This window comes from Rhinopithecus bieti, unplaced genomic scaffold (genome assembly GCF_001698545.2).
Source record: "Rhinopithecus bieti isolate Rb0 unplaced genomic scaffold, ASM169854v2 scaffold_6907, whole genome shotgun sequence".
Lineage (NCBI taxonomy): Eukaryota > Metazoa > Chordata > Mammalia > Primates > Cercopithecidae > Rhinopithecus > Rhinopithecus bieti.
The window spans coordinates 1,507,706-1,527,635 of record NW_016805647.1 but is presented as its reverse complement, the minus strand read 5'-3'; the positions used below and the strand labels follow the sequence as shown (position 1 = coordinate 1,527,635).

The 19,930-nt window shown below is 49.6% G+C and overlaps 1 protein-coding gene across 1 annotated transcript; it reads right to left on the bottom strand.

The window, feature by feature from the left end:
* Nucleotides 1–145: 145 nt before the first annotated feature.
* On the bottom strand, nucleotides 146–19,787 carry P3H1 (prolyl 3-hydroxylase 1). Its single transcript, XM_017873198.1, has 15 exons — nucleotides 19,216–19,787; nucleotides 15,012–15,164; nucleotides 11,884–12,073; nucleotides 11,535–11,666; nucleotides 10,471–10,610; nucleotides 8,209–8,298; nucleotides 7,827–7,879; nucleotides 7,531–7,652; nucleotides 5,218–5,345; nucleotides 4,955–5,050; nucleotides 3,951–4,101; nucleotides 1,981–2,098; nucleotides 1,478–1,553; nucleotides 1,025–1,165; nucleotides 146–624 (listed from the first exon to the last, which is right to left on the bottom strand). Exons 1-15 carry the CDS (start codon nucleotides 19,678–19,680, stop codon nucleotides 469–471), a joined length of 2,211 nt encoding a protein of 736 aa, XP_017728687.1. The 5' UTR covers nucleotides 19,681–19,787; the 3' UTR covers nucleotides 146–468.
* Between the last annotated feature and the right edge of the window lie 143 nt (nucleotides 19,788–19,930).

Genomic DNA, 19,930 nt, shown 5'->3' with positions numbered 1-19,930 from the left:
AGCAAGTGGTCGAGCCAGGTGCCAAGCCAGGCCTTCTCGTCCTGCACCTGCCACTGGGTCCTGCCTAGAGCAATTTTTATCAAGTGCGACCTCTGGGACAGAATTTTTGTCTCTAGGCAAATTTCCACTGTCTGAACAAACCAAGTAAAAAACACCATGAATCATTTATTCTTTGGTTGTCTACACAGACACTTAAATACTGTATTGCTGTCATGCAGCGGCCTGTGGAGGCCCCTTGGGGTGTCTGGGCCTGTGTCCTGAGCCCTCAGCCAGGTCCAGGGGGTGCAGTGTCTGGTCATGTCCACTCCAAGAGCAGTAGCACCATGTAGAAGGCTGTAAGCAGGGTCCCCTCGGCTGAGTGGCAGATGTAGGCTCACTGCTCCGCAGCCCTGAGGGACTGCCCAGCTCAGAGTGCAGGAGAGTTCCTCTCCGTGGGTCTAGTCACCCATCTATCTGACCTGGACGCTGTCATAGCTCATCCTTGGGCTTTGATTCGCTGCCTGAGAGAGACTCTTGTGCAGGTTCAGGGGGGACCTGCTGGGCATCCAGGGGCTGCTCCTGGGAGAGGTCCATCTCTTCTGGGCTGAAGAGCATCTTCACCAGGTCATCTGCCTGCACCCTGTCCTGCAAGGACAAACCCCTGTCCATTCAGAGAGGCCTCCGGACCAGGCACTCGCTATCTTTCAGCTGCTACTTCCCAGGGGACAAGGAAGGTTCCTTAATGGCCCCAGGCTCATCTCCTTCCCAGCAGGTCCTACTCTCTGGACAAGGACAGCTGAAGTGGGGCCCAAGGAAGGAAGCAAGAACTCAGCATCGCTCCCTGTCTTGACCCCTTTCCCCACCTGGATCCCGTTCACAGCAGACCCAGGGAGGACAAGGCAATGTGACCATAATGACAGGGCGTTGGAGCTGGTATCCCAAGTGCTCCTTTCGTGTCTTGGCCACTGGCAGTGGGATTGGGGGAAGGGAGAGGCAAAGCAAGGGCACTCTGGGAACGGGTCACTGCAGCACCGGCTGCTCTCACCCGCTCGCTGTGTCGAGGGTCCAGGGTGAACCACAGGGCGATGGCACAGCGCTGCCCCCTGGTGACAGCCTTCACTCCATGTGGGTTTTCAGTGCCTGAAGAGAATCCCACAGCCCTTCCACACTGAGGTTGCACCTCTGCCTAAGGGGGACAGAAAGGGAAAGGGGAGTTGCACAGGACAAAGACTGTAGTCCACTCTCAGAAGAGACATGGGCTCGTTAGGGCTCAGGACCGAGGGCAGCTCTTCAGGTTGGCTTCCCTAAGGCCAGAACTAAAGAGAAAGGGTGACCGGCGAGAGGAGTGACGGACACGTCTCAAAGCTCCTCTGGCTGGGGGATGGGTACTGCCCACTGGGAAGTCCAGTTGGTTATTTTTGTCCACCGCACTTTGGGAACATCAGCTGTAGAAAATGGACTTTTTATCTCCCAGGGACAAGGACAAAGGAGCACTCACCGTCACGGTCTTGGCATCCAGTTCAGTGAAATAAAAGTTTCCACCATCAAAGTCCCCATTTAGGTAAAGGATGGCGCTGGGAAAGGCAGAGACATCTCAACACGGCCCTTCCCCACCTCCTTCTCCCCAGAGTCTTTGCCTCCAGGTGCTCTCAACCAGCAGCAGGAGGGTGGTTTTGTGTGGGAGGGAAGACTTTTAAGAACCTATACTGATACCACACAAACTCCACCTTTCCACTCTCCACCCTCGCCTCAGAGTCCCCTGTGCCCTTCTCAGGGTGCTTCTGTACCAAGTCCACTCACACTACTGTTCTTGTCACACCACGCTGATTCCCTCTTTGCCTATCTTCTTATCCAGCAGGTTTGGGGATAAAGGATTGGACTCTGGGAACAGCTAGCCCCAACCAGTGTGTGTGTGCTAGGGTGGGGTAGTAGAGTGCAGGGCACTGTGGGGCCTCTGAGGAGGGCACAGACTTTCTCACCCCGCACCTGCCCCACACTCACCTGTAGTCCCGGAAGGTGTAGGCTGGGGGCTCTTTGACGCACACGAGGGTCTCGGCATTAAGGATGCAGTTGTCTACGTGGACTGGATGGCTATCATCCTTCCTCTCTGCCTGGACCTCTGGGGCCAATGTCACACATGTTAGCATGGGAGCACCTCGGGAGATGGCACAGCTCTCTTCTTGGCAGGGGAGGTGCTTCCCAAAATGTGTCTGAGTCTATGGAATGCCCAATGAACTAGGGGGTATCTTTGGCTAAGCCACAAGCCTAGGGGCCAGGACAAGTCTGCAGGCTTCCTAGGACAGTTCTTGGCAGAGGTGAGCAGGGTGTGGCAAGCAGGAATGAAGGGCTCCAACCAAGGGCAGATCCTAGGCAGAATGGCACAACCCTTGTTTGTAGCTGCACTTTACAAAATACAAACGCCCAGGGAAGCGAGAATGGGGGGTCAGGAGGTGGGAGGGACGCAGGGCAGAGTGGGTCAGCCTTCCTTCAGGACGGCAGAAGATGGGGCTGAGTGGCAGAAAGCGGGGCAGAGAAGAGCTGCCTAACAAAGGGAAAGCATGAACTTCAGGGGGGCTCTGGGGTGGGGTGGATGGAGAAACCATGCAGGGAGAGGGTCACAAAAGGGAACAGACTGGGCTCACTGTCAAATACCAGGCAGACCACGTCTTTCCCCAATGTAAACCTTTAGCATGCTCTGTGTAGGCACCATCACGTCATGGTGGGTACCTCCTTCTCCATTCCCACTTGCCCAGCCAGTCACCAGGTCCTGTCCATCCACCTCCTGCACCTTCCCGGGGCCTCGCTTCTCCCTCCTCCCACTGCCACTTCCTGAGTTTAGGGCTTTACCCTTGTCCACGGAGGTCACTGCCGACCAGCTTCCCTTTTTGGTTTGAAATCTCTCCGCACACACAGCAGTAAAATGAATCTTTTAAAAGTCAAGGCCTCACCACGTCCTTCACTGCTTGATGAGGCCTCCCTGGCCTCCTGGCGCCTGTGCCTGTGCTCTCCCACCGGGGGCTTGTGACACACCCAGTTGTGTGTCTGACTGGTCCCTTTGGGTGTGCCCAGATTCTGACAGAATTTCAAACATCCTGAGGCAGAGGAAAGCCCTCTGATCTGTGCCACCTACCAATGGCCATCAGTGCCAGGGGCCTGCTGAAGGCTCCAGTATGACAGAGCCGGCTCTGGGCCACAGGGGATCCTTGCAGCACTGGCTGAACCTCTCGCCTTCTCAGACATGCAAAAGGGAATGTGGGTGGGTGAGGGAATGAGGAGTAAGCTCCAGGCCACTCTCACTTGTAAATCATGCAGCTCTCTCACGAATTTGGTATTTAACAATTAGTAAAAGAGAACCTGCCACATAGCTATGGTTAAGCTAAAGGATAAAAAATCCTTGAAGGTAGCTCTCCAGGATTTGGCACCTTTCTTAGTTCCCCTGACTACCGGGCTGCACAATGCCTCCAATCCTGTGCAAACACCATCCCACCACCCGGTGTACTCCGTAATCGTATTCATCCTGCAAAACTCCCATCGCTTCCTCGGGAAGCCTTCTTTTTGCTGTTGTTATTATTTTTGCTTTTAACAAACCCTTCTGTCGAGGGCTGACTTTCAACAGGAGGCAGCGAGGGAGCTGCTTAGTTGTGTATGAAATCCCGACCTGGAAGCAGATCCTCTGCAAATGGTTTAGCGCCAGCTTCCCCATGAACGTGCGTTGCATGACAAGTGAGGGGAGGCCACCTTTCTGGCCGCACCCCGTTTCCCTCTGGGAAGCCTTCTTGATCGCCAGGTAGGTTGACTATAACTTCCTCCATGCTACTGTGGCATGCATCACACTGAGATGCCACCCATTTGTTTACATTGGTTCCCCAACTGGAGAAAAGGGATCGCATCCTATTCTCTGTGTTCTCAGCATCCAGCACAGAGCTGAGATGCAGCATGTGTGGGGGTGCTGCGGGGGTGATGAGGCCCACCGTCAATGGCAGTGCGGCACACCAGATGAGAGTAGGAGAAGTAGAGGGGCGTGTCCAGGCGGAAGTAGGACTCCATGATGCGCCGCACCTTCTCCGTCACATTGTAGTACAGGTGGGCACTCTGCAGAGGAACTTTGCCTTCTTGCCCCAGCTGCCAAGGAAACAGGTGGTCAGCTGCCCTGAACGCCTGATATGGTTTGGCTCTGTGTCCCCACCCAAATCTTATCTTGTAGCTCCCATAATTCCCATGTGTTGTGGAAGGGACCCGGTGGGAGATGACTGAATCATGAGGGTGGATATTTCCTGTGCCATTCTCATAACAGTGAGTAAATCTCACGAGATCTGATGGCTTTAAAAAAATGGGAGTTTGCCTGCAGAAGTTCTCTCTTTGCCTGCTGCCATCCATGTAAGACGTGACTTGCTCCTCCTTGCCTTCCACCATGACTGTGAGGCTACCCCAGCCACATGGAACTGTAAGTCCAGTTAAACCTCTTCTGTAAATTGCCCAGTCTTGGGTATGTCTTTATCAGCAGCGTGAAAACGGACTAATACAATGCCCCTCTTTGGGCTGGCAGAGACAATGAGGACTAGGCCCATCTCACATCCCCATACCCCCACTGAAGCTGCAGCCTCTGCTGCCCATGCCCAATACCTCTACCATATTCCTCTTCCTCCTCTCCTTCCTCTCTCTCTTTATGAGCACACTGTGCATCCTGCACAGAAGCACAGCCCTCTGGAATCAGCCTTTCTTCAGAAAGCATTCTCATAGCTTTGGCGGGCAGTCTTACCTGCTCGCTTTGTTTTTATTACACTCGGTCGAACAGCGAGGATTCGAAAGAGAACCTCACTCAACATAACTCATCCTCACTTCCTGGCAACAGAAATGTTGGGAGGTGGACCCTCTTCACCTTTCCTGGCACCAGCCCCAACTCCTCCTCAAAGCCTGAGCTTTCCCCTTCCCCACCCCTTTCTCCACACTCTAGAATGCCAAGTGTTGATCTTACCTTGAGGGCTTTGAAGACAGTGACACCATAGAACTTTTCATTGGGAGTATGTGGGGAGGTTTGACCCCGGTAGCCATCTCCTGAGGTTGCTGCCACCTACAAGGCCCAAAACACAAGGTGATGTTAGCCACGACAGCTGAGGGCTTGAGAAGAGGTGGTCAACTGCAGCCAGCAAGAGGAAGGTGAAGGTTACCACCCAAGGGGCACTTGATGGGGGGATGCTGGACCCTCAGGGGAAGGTGCAGTCACTGGGCTTCCCTTACGTTGGTCAGTCTCTGCAGCTCCTGACATTCATGGTCAGAGATTACACCGTCCATCACCACCCGCTGGGAACCATTCAGGAGTCTGGAGTTCATGGTGAGACTGATGCCTTCATACAGCAGGGGGCCACCTGCAAAGCAAGAACAAAACTTTAGCTAAATCTAGCAGCAGCTTTGACCAAAGACTCTCCATTAGATATTGCCTCCTTGTCATAAACAGAAATTCCAGCTGTTTCCTTTTCACCAGCAAAATCTCCCGCTAGGTCATTTTCAAAGGCAGAATGGTCCAGAGGACAGAACATAGAGCTGAAAGATGAGATTCCCAGTCCCAGCTCCATGACCAAATAGCTGCTAGCTCTTGGGCCATGACACACTGTTGAGGAAACATCAGAAACACAATCCTAAAACATGAGCTCCAGAACAAGGAAGAACTGACTTTGACTCCTAGATCCTCCATTGATTAGCTGTGTGACCTTGGCAAGTTACTTAAACCTCCCTGAGGTTAATTTTAATTAATTAAAATGTTCTCATTGGTCAAACAGCATCTACCTTATATGTTTAATGCCAGTATGATGTTAAGAACAAGAAAGGCAAGTTAAACGCTTAGCACGATATTTGGCAGATGGTAAGTCCTCAAAAGTTTGGCTACCATGATATCATCATTTTCATTTAAAATAAGGATCTTGCAATCTGCACGACCCACCTCCCAGACAGTTGTAAGAATCAAGAGAAATAACAAAGTGAAAGTGGTCTGAAAACAAAGGAATGCTGGACAAATTATTTTCATACACTGATCTTGTTTAATTAACCTCTGTTAATTTAAGCAACTAGGGCAAAGGTCAACATTTCTCTCTTACAGTTCTCATGGTGTTTCTCTGTGCTAGGGACATACTAATACTAGAGACTCAGTTCAACTCCACTCGATAACTGAGGCTTCAGTGTGTACTAGGAACTGTGCCAGACAGGGTGAGAGATGAATCCTAGAAGCAGTACCTGTTCTCTAACAATTATGCAAATAACTAGCACAAGACAGACCATAAATGCCCTAAGAAGTTCAAAAGAAAGGAGGGCACTCCAATCATCTGGGAGGTTAAGAAAGGCTTTACAGCTGGGCACGGTGGCTCACACCTGTAATCCCAGCACTTTGGGAGGCCAAGGTGGGTGGATCACAAGGTCAGGAGTTTGAGACCAGCCTGGCCAACATGGTGAAACCCTGTATCTACTAAAAAGACAAAAAAATTAGCCAGGCATGGTGCCACATGCCTATAATCCCAGCTACTCGGGAGGCTGAGGCAGGAGAATTGATTGATGATCCCGGGATGTGGAGGTTGCAATGAGCAAAGATTGCACCACTGCACTCCAGCCTGGCAACAGAGCGAGACTCCACCTCCAAAAAGAAAAAAGAAAGGCTTTGCAGGGTGTATCTCAGATGCCCTCATGGGCAGGGATGGTGGGAAGCATACTAGGAGAGCCAGGCATAAACACAGACTGGTGGGCAGCGGGCAGGCTTATGGAACAAGGTGCAGTCCTGTGTGAAGAGAAGGTGTAAACAGGACAACAGTAGAACATTCGGTTAAGGGGCAGGCATGGAGGATGGGTCAGAGGCCAGTGTCTGGAAGACTGGCCTAGCTACCATGAGCAGGCAGGGGCAAGGACAGGCCAGGCGAGGAGAGGGTGGGTACAGATAGGAGGTGCCAGGCCCTGAAGGAGACCTGAGGCAATGAAAAACGGAAAAGGCTGGGGAGAGAGCTGAGAAGCAGCACTGCAGAGCAGAGCCACAATCAATAGGCCTTCCCAGCAGCTTGCAGGGGATGGGCACAGGAGGAAGAGGAGTCAAAGGAGGCCTGAATGCATTGAGTCTCGCTAACAGGACGAATGGTGAAAACTGGGAGAAAAGAGTTTGGGAGTGGGGAGACAGGATGAGTTAATACCTATGGAAGTGGACAACACTAGTCACTCGTGTTTCTGTGACACAGGAGTCTTCTTTCTTTTTTATTTTTTTTAAAGATGAGGTCTTGCTATATTGCCCAGGCTGGATTCAAACTCCGGGGGTCAAGCGATCCTCCTGCCTCAGCCTGCCAAGTAGCTGGGATTACATCCTAGAGTCTGATTTCTGAACCAAAGGACAATTCTCAGTGCTCTTTCCAGTTGAAAGTCCCGCTGGTGAGTTAGGAAGGATGCCCACTGAACTGGGACCCTGAGGCTGGCTCATGGTGAGCTCTGTAATGCTGGGGTGCAGCGCTGCCTGGCAAATGTGGGGTGACCTGTCTGGCTCCCTGACAACAGCCAGACATGCCCCTATCTCTGTCCTCTCACCTTCCCGGGTCAGTCTGCTCACATCCAATGATTCCTTGGTCTTCTCTTCCACTAGAGTCTCGATTTCCTTCATAAGGTTCCCAATCTCCTGGGAGATGCGTACGGCTGTTTCCCGTTCTGACCTATGGGCACAGCCGCTCTGAGGACTGCATTCGAGGGCCAGCCCTGGGCTCCACCCCAACTTCCCAAACTGGACCTGCCCACCCCTTGCCAGGAGTTCACATCTGCCTGGGCTCAGGAAGCCTCAAGTGCCTCATCAGACTGATCCAACCATGCAGTTTCTTCAAGGTCCTCACTTCTGTTTCTCTTGCAATCTCTTGGGAATCACCTCTTCTGGAGTCCATGAATCCTAAGTAGGTCCGGAAGAAATGAAAAAGGTAAGATGATCTACTTAATCTTCCAGGTGTCTCAATGCATAAAATAGCCCCACAGAAGTAACCCAGCTTATCACCCTCTTCCTTTCAGGAGACAAAATGGGAGGTTTCCACATCTAAGTCACTTCTAGCTGCCCAGTGTTCCCCTTTCATCTGTCTCTCATCCCTGCCTTGCACAGATCCCAGGCTAGGCTCAGCCTCCAACAAGTTTTCTGTCAGAATTGCACAGTGTTCCCATCGTCCCCATTCATCTCCCCCGCTCACTCTGTCCCTGCGCCCTTCTGGCTCCTGTGCCCTAGCTCACCGGATCCACAAAGGGGATTCCAAAAACATCATAAGCGAAGAAGAGCAGCTCTTTCTCCAGAAGGCTTCGCTGTCGGTACTCCTTGGCACTCTGCGGGTACGAAGGCAAACAAGTCCCCCAGAACTCAGCCCTGGCTTTTAACCTCTGGGGGTTCCCCTCCCTGGCACCCCACACTGACGCTCCTATGTGACCTGAGGCCTCCTCTCCCTACCAATGCTGTCTGTTCCCCAGTTTGGGACAAAAGTCTAATTTCTGTGTCCAAGGGTTCCTCTGCCTGGCATAAGCAACAGTACCTCTGAGGTACCAGAATAACCAGGCTTTACTTAAGGGAAAAAGCCCTGCTCCTCCCCCATCCCAACACCCATTAGTCTCTAGGACAGAAAATCTGATGATTCTCCCAAGTAGAAATATTCTTCAAAGAAAGAGAATTCCTTCTTGACTTCTACAGGAGTCCACAAAGCAGGAAAAGGAATGAGGCATTAGGCAACTGACACGTTATTCATTTGATCTTTATAGCCACATCTGAGGTTGATACTAGTATGCTCATTCTGCAGAGGAAGCATCTGAGGCATAGAGGAGATGTACCACTGTCTAAGGTGACACTACAGGACACGGGAGAGCAGGGACCTGCAGTCAAACCCAGGTCTTCTGTTATCTTTTTCTTTTTTTTTTCATAGGAGAATGTGCATTTGGACAGACAAAGCCGGGTCTTTACAGTCCTAAAGCCCATGTGCTTTCTGTTCTGCCACCTGCCTCCTCTCAGACCCTAACCAGGCCACACCCCTCCCTGAGAATGAGCAGCTGCAGTGGGAGGGCCTGGCACTCTGGCATTCCCACATGGACTCCCGGGCAAGGCTTACCCAGGGCAGGGAAACTGAGTACCTTCCAGGGTCACATCTTTCCCTAGGTGCCCTGCTAATCTCCAAGCAGCAGGAGGAGGAAAGAAGAGAAAAAGAAGACATCATCAGTTGAAATAAAACATGAGGCAGTTCAAGGAGGAATTAAAGGAGTCAATGAATCCTATGTCATCTACTATATTTACCTAAGAGGAAGAGAGACGTTTTCTCCTCAGGAGTTTACATTACTGGCTTCTGTCACCAAGTGCTATGTTATCTCATTTAATCCTCTCCAATTACCCTATAAGGCTGCTATGAAGCAAACCCCACTTCCATCCTTTATTCATTCCACGCTGATTTACTGAGTGTCAGCCATGTGTCTAGAACTGTGCCTGTACTGGGGCCAAGCAGGGAACAGATTCTGGTCATCACTGACTGGCCACAAGCCACTGCACAAGTTGCTTCATCTCTCAGATGCTAACAGTCCTCATCCCTAAAGTGGGAAGAAGACTGCCCACCTTGCAGGGCAGCTGTGATGATTAAATGGGATGATGGATACAGCCCACCCTGCACAGAGCTTCGCCTGGACAGGGGCTCAACAAATGTTGGTTACCTTCTTTCCAAAAGGGGACTTCTAGTTACAAATGCGAGATTGGCCACATGGGTTTATTTCCCCTCACTCCCCTCAGGCTCCCCTTAATGGCCATAAGGCAGGGAAAAGGTATTAACCAAGCAAGGCAAAAGAGACTGGAAGTGCCATCTTAAAGCCAGATGGTCACCATCTAGTGGCCAAAGAGGACAACTACGAAGACAACCCACACGGGAGGGGCAGCAAGAGGCTGTTTCTACTGGAGCCTCTCAGACTCCCCAGAGATGGGAAGGAAGAGCCTGGGTGTTTCCCTTCAGCGCAGCAGTCTTTGTGTTTTACAGATATTTCTCCCAGTTTTGGAGTGAGACAGGGAAAATGGTGAAAGATGGGAGAGAACAAACAATGGCAGGAAGAAGAAGAGATGGGAAAGAAAATGGAGACAGAAAACAGGTGAACAGAAAAAAAAACACAAAAAAACAAATAACCCAGCATTAAGTGAAAAATGATAGATCTTGGCCAAACAATATCGAGTGTCCAAGTTAGGGGTGCCAAGAGGGGAAAGAACATGCCCACCGCACCATTTCTACAGGACTGAGAGAACAGACTTCTGGGCCCAGATAACGCTAAGTGAGGCTCCTGTGTACTCCCCACACTCCCTCCTGTGCTCCCTTCTCCTCTGAATAACAAGCCAAGTGAGTGAACTCACATCTGACCCCGACACTGACCCCTGCCCTGCACGCGCAGCGCCGACTCCCCTCTGCTACCCCACTCTTCCGCCCTCAGGTCTGCATTCAGGAGTTCAGCTGGCAGCTGTCATAACAGAAGGAAGTTGCTCACCTCACGGGGGCCAATGGATCTGGCGTGTTCTTCTCCAAGCATAGCTGCATAATAGGCCAAATTTTGGTTCATCACCTCGTCATTGGGGAAGAAGAGAAGATAGGTCTTGGCACATTCAACAGCCTGTGTATAATTCCCAACTGCAAAGTGGAAAGAAGAATGGCCGACAGGAAAGGGTCAAAAGGAAAGGATCAAATCCTGGCACCAGGGACCACTTAGTGCTCAGTCTCCGCAAAGCTTAGGCAATGGCAACATGACAAGGTGGTGCCTGCTACTTAACATGATGGCCTGATTTCAGGGGCAGAAGTTATGGAATACACATAGAATGTGTGATTAATTTTAAGGTGAGGTGGTCAGTGTCCTCAGGGCTGCCTAACAATGAAACAGAAAAGAATCAGAATTCTCTGCATGCCCACATCTTTAAAGATTCACAAATAATTCAAATACTCCTTAATATTCTGCCTCAATACACTCAATCATTAGATCAATTTCCCTGTCTTCCTACCTTCGTTTTTCTATAGATTTTCAGAAGACAGGGAAGATTACAATAGCAGATTGTCTCTTTGGCAGAATAGTTCTTGTTGATATTTGTTAGTCACCTCAACTCAACTGTAAATATTGTATACTCATCAATATGTTTGTAATGCTTAGCACACAGTAGGAACTCTGCAAACAGTTGGTTTTCTGGGTATTAATTGGCAGCCCCACAAAAGCATCAGTGCTATATCAGGGAAAGGGCTGGCAAATGTCCTCTGAGCTAAACAGTGGCACACCCTTACTTTCGCTATTAACTTTAATTCAAAAGCAAAAATAGATTACAAACTATAGAGGACACAAGAGATGAGGTCCTAAGTCTCCCTCCCCCAGCTTTTTGGGTTGCTGGTATTGGCTTCCTAGGCCAGTTGCTTATAATAAACTACCCAAGGATCACTTGGCATGGTGCCTCCCATAGCTACTGAAAGAAGCCAAACACCTTGAGGAAGTAAGTGGCTGTGATCCCTGCCCACCTTGCCTTTAGCTTCTTAGTTAACCAGCAGAGAAAGAGGAAGGAAAGTAAGCCTTACTGTTATAGTAGGCAAACTGCAGATAATTATAATGGGATGGGAGGAAGTCTTCAAAGGGCTTCTCTCGACTTGGGTGGGAAGCAAGCTCAGTGACGCAGTTCTGCTTACAGCTGAGGACCTGGATATAATGATCTGAAAGGAATCAAAGAGGGGGAATAACTATGAGGTCACTCTTTAGGACTCAAATTCTGGTTAAAATGAACAAATTCAAATGGAAGCAATTTTTCATCAGCTTCTCAGATTTAATAAATTGAGGGATGAGGGTGAAGATTCTCCATTTATATCATCAGATGGTGACCTTAGAGTCCCAGGAGGCCTGGCTGAAGGTCTGGTTCTGAACTGCACCCACCTGTGATGGCCTGGAAGAGGTCAGCATTGTACTCAAGGTAGTTGTAGCCATCGTAGTCATAGGGCCCTTCGCAGAGGGCATGGCACTCCTCATAGGCCACAAAGTACTCGTGCAGCGCCGCCTCTAGGTGGGGCACGGCTTCCTCTGGCTGTTCCTCTGAGTAGAGTCGCACTCCCAGTCGAAATTCTTGCTACTGGGAAGAAGGAGCACTCAAATGCAGGCCACAGAGGAGGAACCCACTCTCCTTGCCCTCAGCCACCTTCACAGGGGTCCTAATTTCCTGTTCCTCAGGTTACGAATGGAAAGGGGTGACCTGGGTGCCACTATATAATGAAGGCCTTTTGTAAATGGTCTTTACATGTTTCTCTGGAAATTTGAAAACATTTAGCTCTCTTTTTCTTTTTTTGAGACAGAGTCTCACTCTGTTGCCCAGGCTGGAGTGCAGTGGCACAATCTCAGCTCACTGCAACCTCCACTTCCTGGGTTCAAGTGATTCTCTTGCCTCAGCCTACCTAGTAGCTGGGATTACAGGCACATACCACCGTGCCCAGCTAATTTTTGTATTTTAGTAAAGATGGGGTTTCACCATGTTGGCCAGGCTGGTCTCGAACTCCTAAGCTCAAGCACTCCTCCCACCTTGGCCTCCTAAAGTGCTGGGATTACAGGTGTGAGCCACTATGCCTGGCCAAAAAACATTTAATTCTTAATCTGGATGAAAGATATCTGGGAGTTCATTATGATTTTCTTGTACTTTTCTTCCCTCCCCCGACCCCCCACCAAATTAGTGACAGATTCTTGCACTTTTTTTTTTGAGACGGAGTTTCACTCTTGTTGCCCAGGCTGGAGTGCAATGGTGCAATCTTGGCTCACTGCAACCTCTGCCTCTGGGGTTCAAGGAATTCTCCTGTCTCAGCCTCCAGAGTAGCTGGGATTACAGGCATGCACCACCATGCCCGGCTAATTTTGTATTTTTAGTAGAGACAGGGTTTTGTCATGTTGGTCTGGCTGGTCTCGAACTCCTGACCTCAGGTGATCCGCCCACCTTGGCCTCCCAAAGTGCTGGGATTACAGGCGTAAGCCACCGCGCCTGTCCCAGATTCTTGCACTTTTTTGTAGGGCTAACAGTTCTTAAATAAACACAACTTACATTTTTTTGTTTTGTTTTGAGACAGAGTCTTTTTTTTTTTTCTGAGACAGACAGCCCAGCCTGGAGGGCAGTGGCGTGATCTTGGCTCACTGCAACCTCCACTTCCTGGGTTCAAGTGATTCTAGCACTTCAGCCTCCTGAGAAACTGGGATTACAGGCATGCACCACAACACCTGGTTAATTTTTGTATTTTTAGTAGAGACAGAATTTCACCATGTTGGCCAGGCTGGTCTCGAACTTCTGGCCTCAAGTGATCCACTCACCACGGTCTCCCAAAGTGCTGGGATTACAGGCATGAGCCACTATGCCTGGCCGACATAACTTACTTTTTTTGTGTGTGTGTGATGGAGTCTTACTCTGTCACCCAGGCTGGAGTGCAGTGGCACAATGTCAGCTCACTGCAACGTCCGCCTCCCAGTTCAAGCGATTCTCCTGCCTCAGGCTCCTGAGTAGCTGGGACTACAGGCACACACTACCATGCTCAGCTAATTTGTGTATTTTTAGTAGAGACAGGGATTCACCATGTTGGGCAGGATGGTCTCGATCTCCTGACCTTGTGATCCGCCCGCCCTGGCCTCCCAGAGTGCTGGGATGACAGGTGTGAGCCACTGAACCCGGCCACGACTTACCTTTAAAAGTCATTCTTTTTTTTTTTTATCTTTTTTGACTCTTGCTCTGTCACCCAGGCTGGAGTGCCGTGGCAGGATCTCAGCTCACTGCAACCTCCGCCTTCCAGGTTCAAGCTATTCTCTTGCCTCCACCTCGAGTAGCTGGGATTACAAGCGTGCACCACCATGCCCGGCTAAGTTTTATATTTTTAGTAGAGATGGGGTTTCACCATATTGTCCAGGCTGGTCTCAAACTCCTGACCTTAAGTGATCCACCCGCCTCAGCCTCCCAAAGTACTGGGATTATAGGTGTGAGCCATTGTGCCCAGCCTAAAAGTCATTCTTATATTGTTTCTAACATTCTTGTTTCATAATTAAAATGTAAGGAACCATAACCTCTCTATAAAATGCTGTATTATCACAGACAATCTCTCCTTTGGAACAGACTTTTCCTGCCAAACAAACAGAATAAGAACATTGAGGGCTACTGTAACATTTATTGTAGTGAAAATCAAAAATGTACATGACCAAAAAAATGTGACTAGTGAATGAATATAGTCCCCGCATAAGATGGACTATCATGCAGCCATAAACAATTATGTTTTCAAATAAAACTGAAGACATGAGAAAAGGCTCATGATACTAATGTTAGCTAAAAAATGATGACAGGGCTGGGAATAGTGGCTCATACCTGTAATGCCAGCACTTTGGGAGGCCAAGGTGGTAGGATCGCTTGAGCCCAGGAGTTTGAAATCAGCCTGGGCAACACAGTGAGACCCCATCTCTACAAAAAATAAAAACAACAGGTGGGTGTGGTAGTGCACACCTGTAGTTCCAGCTATTTGGGAGGCTGAGGCGGGAGGATCACTTGAGCCCAGGAGGTCAAGGCTGCAGTGAGCTATGATCACATCACTGCACTGCAGCCTGGACAACAAAGTGAGACCCTGTCTCAAAAAAAAAATAAAAAAAGATGATAAAAAATGCATACACAATATAACACCAAATTAGATGAAAAAAATTATATACGGAAGACTATCTAAACTGGTTTTCTTAAGGTGGCAGTATTACAAATGATTACTTTTTGTTTTATACTTATCTACATTTCTACAATGTTATATAATGAACATTTATTACTTCTGTAATGTAATTAGAAAACAACCTTAGCAATGTCATTTTAAAAAAACGAAAGAATGCATGCCTGTAGTCCCAACTACTCAGGAGGCCGAGACTGGAGAGTCTCTTGAGTCCAGGAATTTGAGGTTACAGTGAGCTATGATCAAGCCACTGCACTCTAGCCTGGGTGACAGAGCAAGACTCTGTCTCTAAAATAAATTTAAAAAGGAAGAGAAAGAAGGGGATAAAGTTTTTTTCACCATATGGGGTTGAGTCTCAAGATCCTTGAAGTCGGCCTCCTTTACTCCAGACATGGTTTGGTAATAGTCTAGGTTCTGCCGCATCTCCATGTGCTCAGGATTGCCCACGAAGAAGGTGTGTGCTGCAGCAACAGCTTTCTCCAACTTGTTGATCTAAGAACGAAGCATTGGAAGGTAATGCTCACATCCAAACTCTGAATGTTTGTGTCCACATGAGCAGTCTACATAAACAGGAAATCCCTGCTCCCCGAGCCCTCCACTCAGCATGCCCAGCCCTGCCAGCCCCAAGAAGCACACCTATTGTAGGAACTACCCACCAGAGATTAGGAGCACAGTGCCCTGCGCAGATTTGCAGCTCTTTCCCAAGTCAGATTTAGGGGTTCCCCAGATTATAGGAAGTAGCAATGTTCTATTTTAAAACAAAGGTCATATTGTATGAGGAGTGCTGTGAAAGACTGACTGCCCATATGATATGTTTTCATGCTGGGCGCGGTGGCTCACATCTGTAATCCCAGCATTTTTAGAGGCCGAGGCAGGTGGATCACTTGAGCTCAGGTGTTCGAGACCAGACTGGGCAACATGGTGAAACCCTGTCTTTACAAAAAATACAAAAATTACATGGTACTGTATGTCTGTAGTCCCAGTTATTCTGCAGGCTAAGGTGGGAGGATCACTTGGGCCTGGGAGGCAGAGGTTGCAGTGAGCTGAGATGGTGCCACAGCATTCCAGTTTGGGTGACAGAGCAGGACCCTGACTCAAAAAAAAAAAAAAAGAAAAAAAGAATACATATATATATTTCATGATTCAAATGTAATGCCTGACCTGAAAACATTCTGTGGCTTCAAGGATTTAGGGGTAGAGAAAAAAGAGCAGCTAACAGACTATGCCTAAGAATTTTCCTAGAATTTTTTATTTTATTTTGCATAAAATAAAATGAAGCATTCTTGAGACATTTAGGGAAAATGTGGATGGCTAAAAATTCTAAGGTCCTTTACTAAGTCCAGACATGTATTTTCTGACTCAAAGCTCAGGGCTCATGAGGTTCAAACAAATAGGTCTAAGAAATCTGAAGGGTTGGTCGGGGGCGGCAGTTTGCACCTGTAATCCCAGCACTTTGGGAGGCCAAGGGGGGCAGATCACTTGAGGTCAGGAGTTTGAGACCAGCCTGGCCAAGTTGATGAAACCCCGTCTCTACTAAAAATACAAAAATTAGCTGGGTGTTGTGGCGCACACGTGTAATCCCAGCTACTTGGGAGGCTGAGGCAGGAGAATCGCTTGAACCAGGGAGGTGGAGGTTACAGCAAGCTGAGATCACCGCACTGCACTCCAGCCTGGGTGACAGAGTGAGACTCCGTCTCAAAAAAAAAAAAAAAAAAAAAAAAGAAATCCAAGGGGGAGAAAGAAACAGGCTACAGACCACAACAATGCCCACAGCAATGGACTCCAGCATATCAAAGTAACACAGGTTTCATATATAGAATCCAACCAAATAAATCACTGATGATCTAGTAATTAACTGTGTGGACACTGGTATCAATGAGACCGGCCATGGCCGGGCATAGGGGCTCATGCCTGTAATCCCAGCACTTTGGGAGGCTCAGGTGGGCGGATCATGAGGTCAGGAGTTTGAGACCAGCCTGACCAACATGGTGAAACCCCATCTCTACTAAAAATACAAAAAATAGCTGGGCGTGGTGGCATGCGCCTGTAATCCCAGCTACTCAGGAGGCTGAGGCAGGACAGTCGCTTGAACCCAGGAGGCGGAGGTTGCAGTGAGCCGAGATCGCACCATTGCACTCTAGCTTGGGTAACAAGAGTGAAACTCCATCTCAAAAAAAAAAAAAAGAAAAGAGGGTCAGCTGTGGTGGCTCATGCCTGTAATCCTAGCACTTTGGAAGGCCAAGGAGGACGGTCAGGAGATTGAGACCATCCTGGCCAATATGGTGAAACCCCGTCTCTACTAAAAATACAAAAATTAGCCGGATGTGATGGCATGTGCCTGTAATCCCAGCTACTCGAGAGGCTGAGGCAGAAGAATCATTTGAACCAGGAAGTCAGAGGTTGCAGTGAGCCAAGATCGCTACTGCACTCCAGCCTGGCAACAGAGCAAGACTCTGTCTCAAAAAAAAAGAAAAAGAAAAAGAAAAGAGACTGGCTGACACCAAATCTGGGCTTAATGACTCACTGACTGGCTGGGCAGTAGACAAGATATTTAAAGTTTACTTTCTAAACTCAGTTTCCCTAATCTATCATCTGGAGATAGCATTCTCTAGCTATCTCCTAGCATTGTTGAGAGTTCAAAGAGATAATATACATGCAGCCTGTAATACATGGTGCTGGGCACAGATCAAGTGCTCCATAAATTTTAGATGGTATGATTAATATGCTAAGAAAACTTACTTCCTTATCACTGGTACTAGTAAAGGCACATTAAAGGAGTTAGCCCTGGTTAGGTGACCCAAGGTAAATAACTCCCCATCTCTGTACCTCAGTTTCTTTAACTGTAAAATTAGAAATTTTCTCAGGTCTGTCCCTTTTATGGAATTACTCTATCTCTTATATCTTCCAGCACTGCTCCTGCCTGTCTCTGTTCTCCCTCATGTCCTCACTCTTCTCTCCATCCCCAGCCTTCTTTACTCCCTAAGCACTGAGGTACTTAACCTCCTCTCTTGTGGACAAATGCCTGTCTCCTAATCATGTGCCACCAGTTTCTCCTTCTTCCAAGGCTCATTCACCATGGTTTCCAGAATGAGCGTTTTAAAACCCAAATCTGAGGATGGCTCCCTGCAGTCCGCAGAATTCTCTTCCAAATCTGGCCTCACTGACCATTCTAGCCTCCTCTCCTGCTACTCCCCACACACACCTTGACATTGCAATCACAATTCATTTTTTTTCCTGAATATATCATGCTTTGGTTCTACTTTTCCCTCTATCTGGAGGAGCCTTCCTTCCTCTCCCCCTGGCAATACTTAGGACAGGCTTTAATATTACCTCTTCTTTGAAGTCTAATTTCTCTGAGATAAAGCTAGAGTCTCCCTCCTTTGTGCTCCCACAGCCCTAAGTATATGCCCTTGCACTATCCCTTACTACAGTAACTCTTAACATCAAAGCAAGACAAAGCAAAGACGTTAGTCGAGCATTTAAGTACCTGTACAAGAACTGGAATGCAGTAGGCATGCAATACATGTTTGTCAAATAATTTTAGAAAGTGCTATGATGAAGCGACATAACCAAAGACATAATGCAATTATTTTGATGTCAAGTCCAGCGCTCTTCCGAGTAATTAGGAAAAATGAAGGAAACTGTGTAGGCAGAATGCTGTGGAGGGGTGGAAATCTGAGGTCCCCAAGAGTCTCTCAGTCTCTCTTTAGGTCGAATCGAAGGTCTCTTAAACTACAGATATAACAGATATAATGCACAGCTCTTTCTCTCCCCACCCCCAATACAGCGGGACTAATAACAGCATCTACCTGACAGGATATTGTGAAGATTAGGGCAAATGCGTTAATAAAGGCAAACTACTTAAAATAGTGCCTGAAGTACGTGCTGGCCATCATCATCATCATCATCATCATCATCATCATCGTCGTCGTCGTCACCATCACCACCACCAAACAAGCCTGGAACGCTCCAAGCCCAAGTATACACTTGAAAACATGTCATTCTGGCATTCCTAAAAATACTCATGTTTTTTGTAAACCTGACAGACTAGCCAGAGGGTCCCCCCGACAGGCAGGGCCAGGCAGCCCCTGCTGGCGACGTGGCAACCTCACATCCTGAAACAGAGCTGCTGAATCAAACAGCAGGAAAAGCACCACTGGAAAACCAACCGGAAGGAAGATATTGTAGACCGCTACTAGCTTCTCAGTCGGACACTTAAAATGACATTAGGATGGGAGACCCAAACTGCCGCTTTAATTCCCTCCACGAGATTTCCCAGGGAACAAAATGGCCATGAGTTTTGCTTGGCCTGTGCCCTAACCTCAGGCTGGACCTCTGGGGTTAGCAACTGCCCATGCGAACTGGGCGAGGAAGGTCTCCTGCCAGGGAGCAGCTTTCCCCGGCTCCGAGGAGAGCTCCCCAGCCAGGAGGCCACCTTCCCCTCCCTGCGGACACTTCCCCGATCCCCCTGGCTCCCCAGGTCCCCTGCAACACTCCTCTCCCCAGAAGGACCCCGGCCGCCCGGCTCCGGGCTGGTCTGCACCTTGAAGTAGGCGACCTGCAGGTAGTTGTAGGGGCTCCGCTTGCGGAACTCAAGCTCCATCTCTTCGCTGAGCGAGTGGGCGGCCGGCGGCCCGAGGCAGCCGCGCAGGCAGGCGGCGCGGCGCAGGAGGCCCCCGAAGAAGCTCAGGTCGCGCAGGGCTGCGGCGCCCGAGGCCTGGGCCGGGCTGGGGAGCGATTCGGGGTCCAGCTCCCACGGGAAGTCGGCGGCACATCGGGTGCGGCAGCGCAGGCGAAGGGCGCGGAGGGCGGCCCGGGAGCGCAGCGCCCGTTCCATGCTCAGGACCACCCCGGGCCAGTCCCCGCGCGCGTAGGCTGCGGTCCCCTCGGCAAAGAGCAGATCAGGCGTCACCACGCCCCATCCTGCCTCGGACTCGACCTCGGCTTGGGAGGCAGCGGCCACGACAGTCAGCAGTGTGGTCAGCAGCTTCAACGCGCGTGCAGCCATCGCCTCCTCAGACCTAACGGGACCGATAGCCACTCGACACGGAGGCCGGAGTCCCACCCCCGGAGAAGGCCCGCCCCCGGGCGAAGCCCCACCTCCCAAGCCGGGCGGCGCATGCCCACGAGGCCTGCACCGCCTCTTTTCCTTTCAGTCAACTCTGATCCCCCCACCGGCCCTCAGCGAATCCCGGCGCGTCAGCCAGAGCCCCGCCTCCGAGCTCAGGCCTTGCTCAGTCGCTCTGACGCCCAGTGGA

Bases quoted from the DNA above. Each gene is read 5' to 3' on its own strand.
- P3H1 (XM_017873198.1), bottom strand. From the start codon at position 19,680: ATGGCTGCACGCGCGTTGAAGCTGCTGACCACACTGCTGACTGTCGTG. The intron at 12,074-15,011 runs GTGAAAAAAACT...TCTTCCCAGTAG, and splicing joins TTGAGACTCAACCCCATATG to CAAGAATTTCGACTGGGAGT. The intron at 5,346-7,530 runs GTGAGAGGACAG...CTTGCTTTGCAG, and splicing joins GAGCAGACTGACCCGGGAAG to GTGGCCCCCTGCTGTATGAA.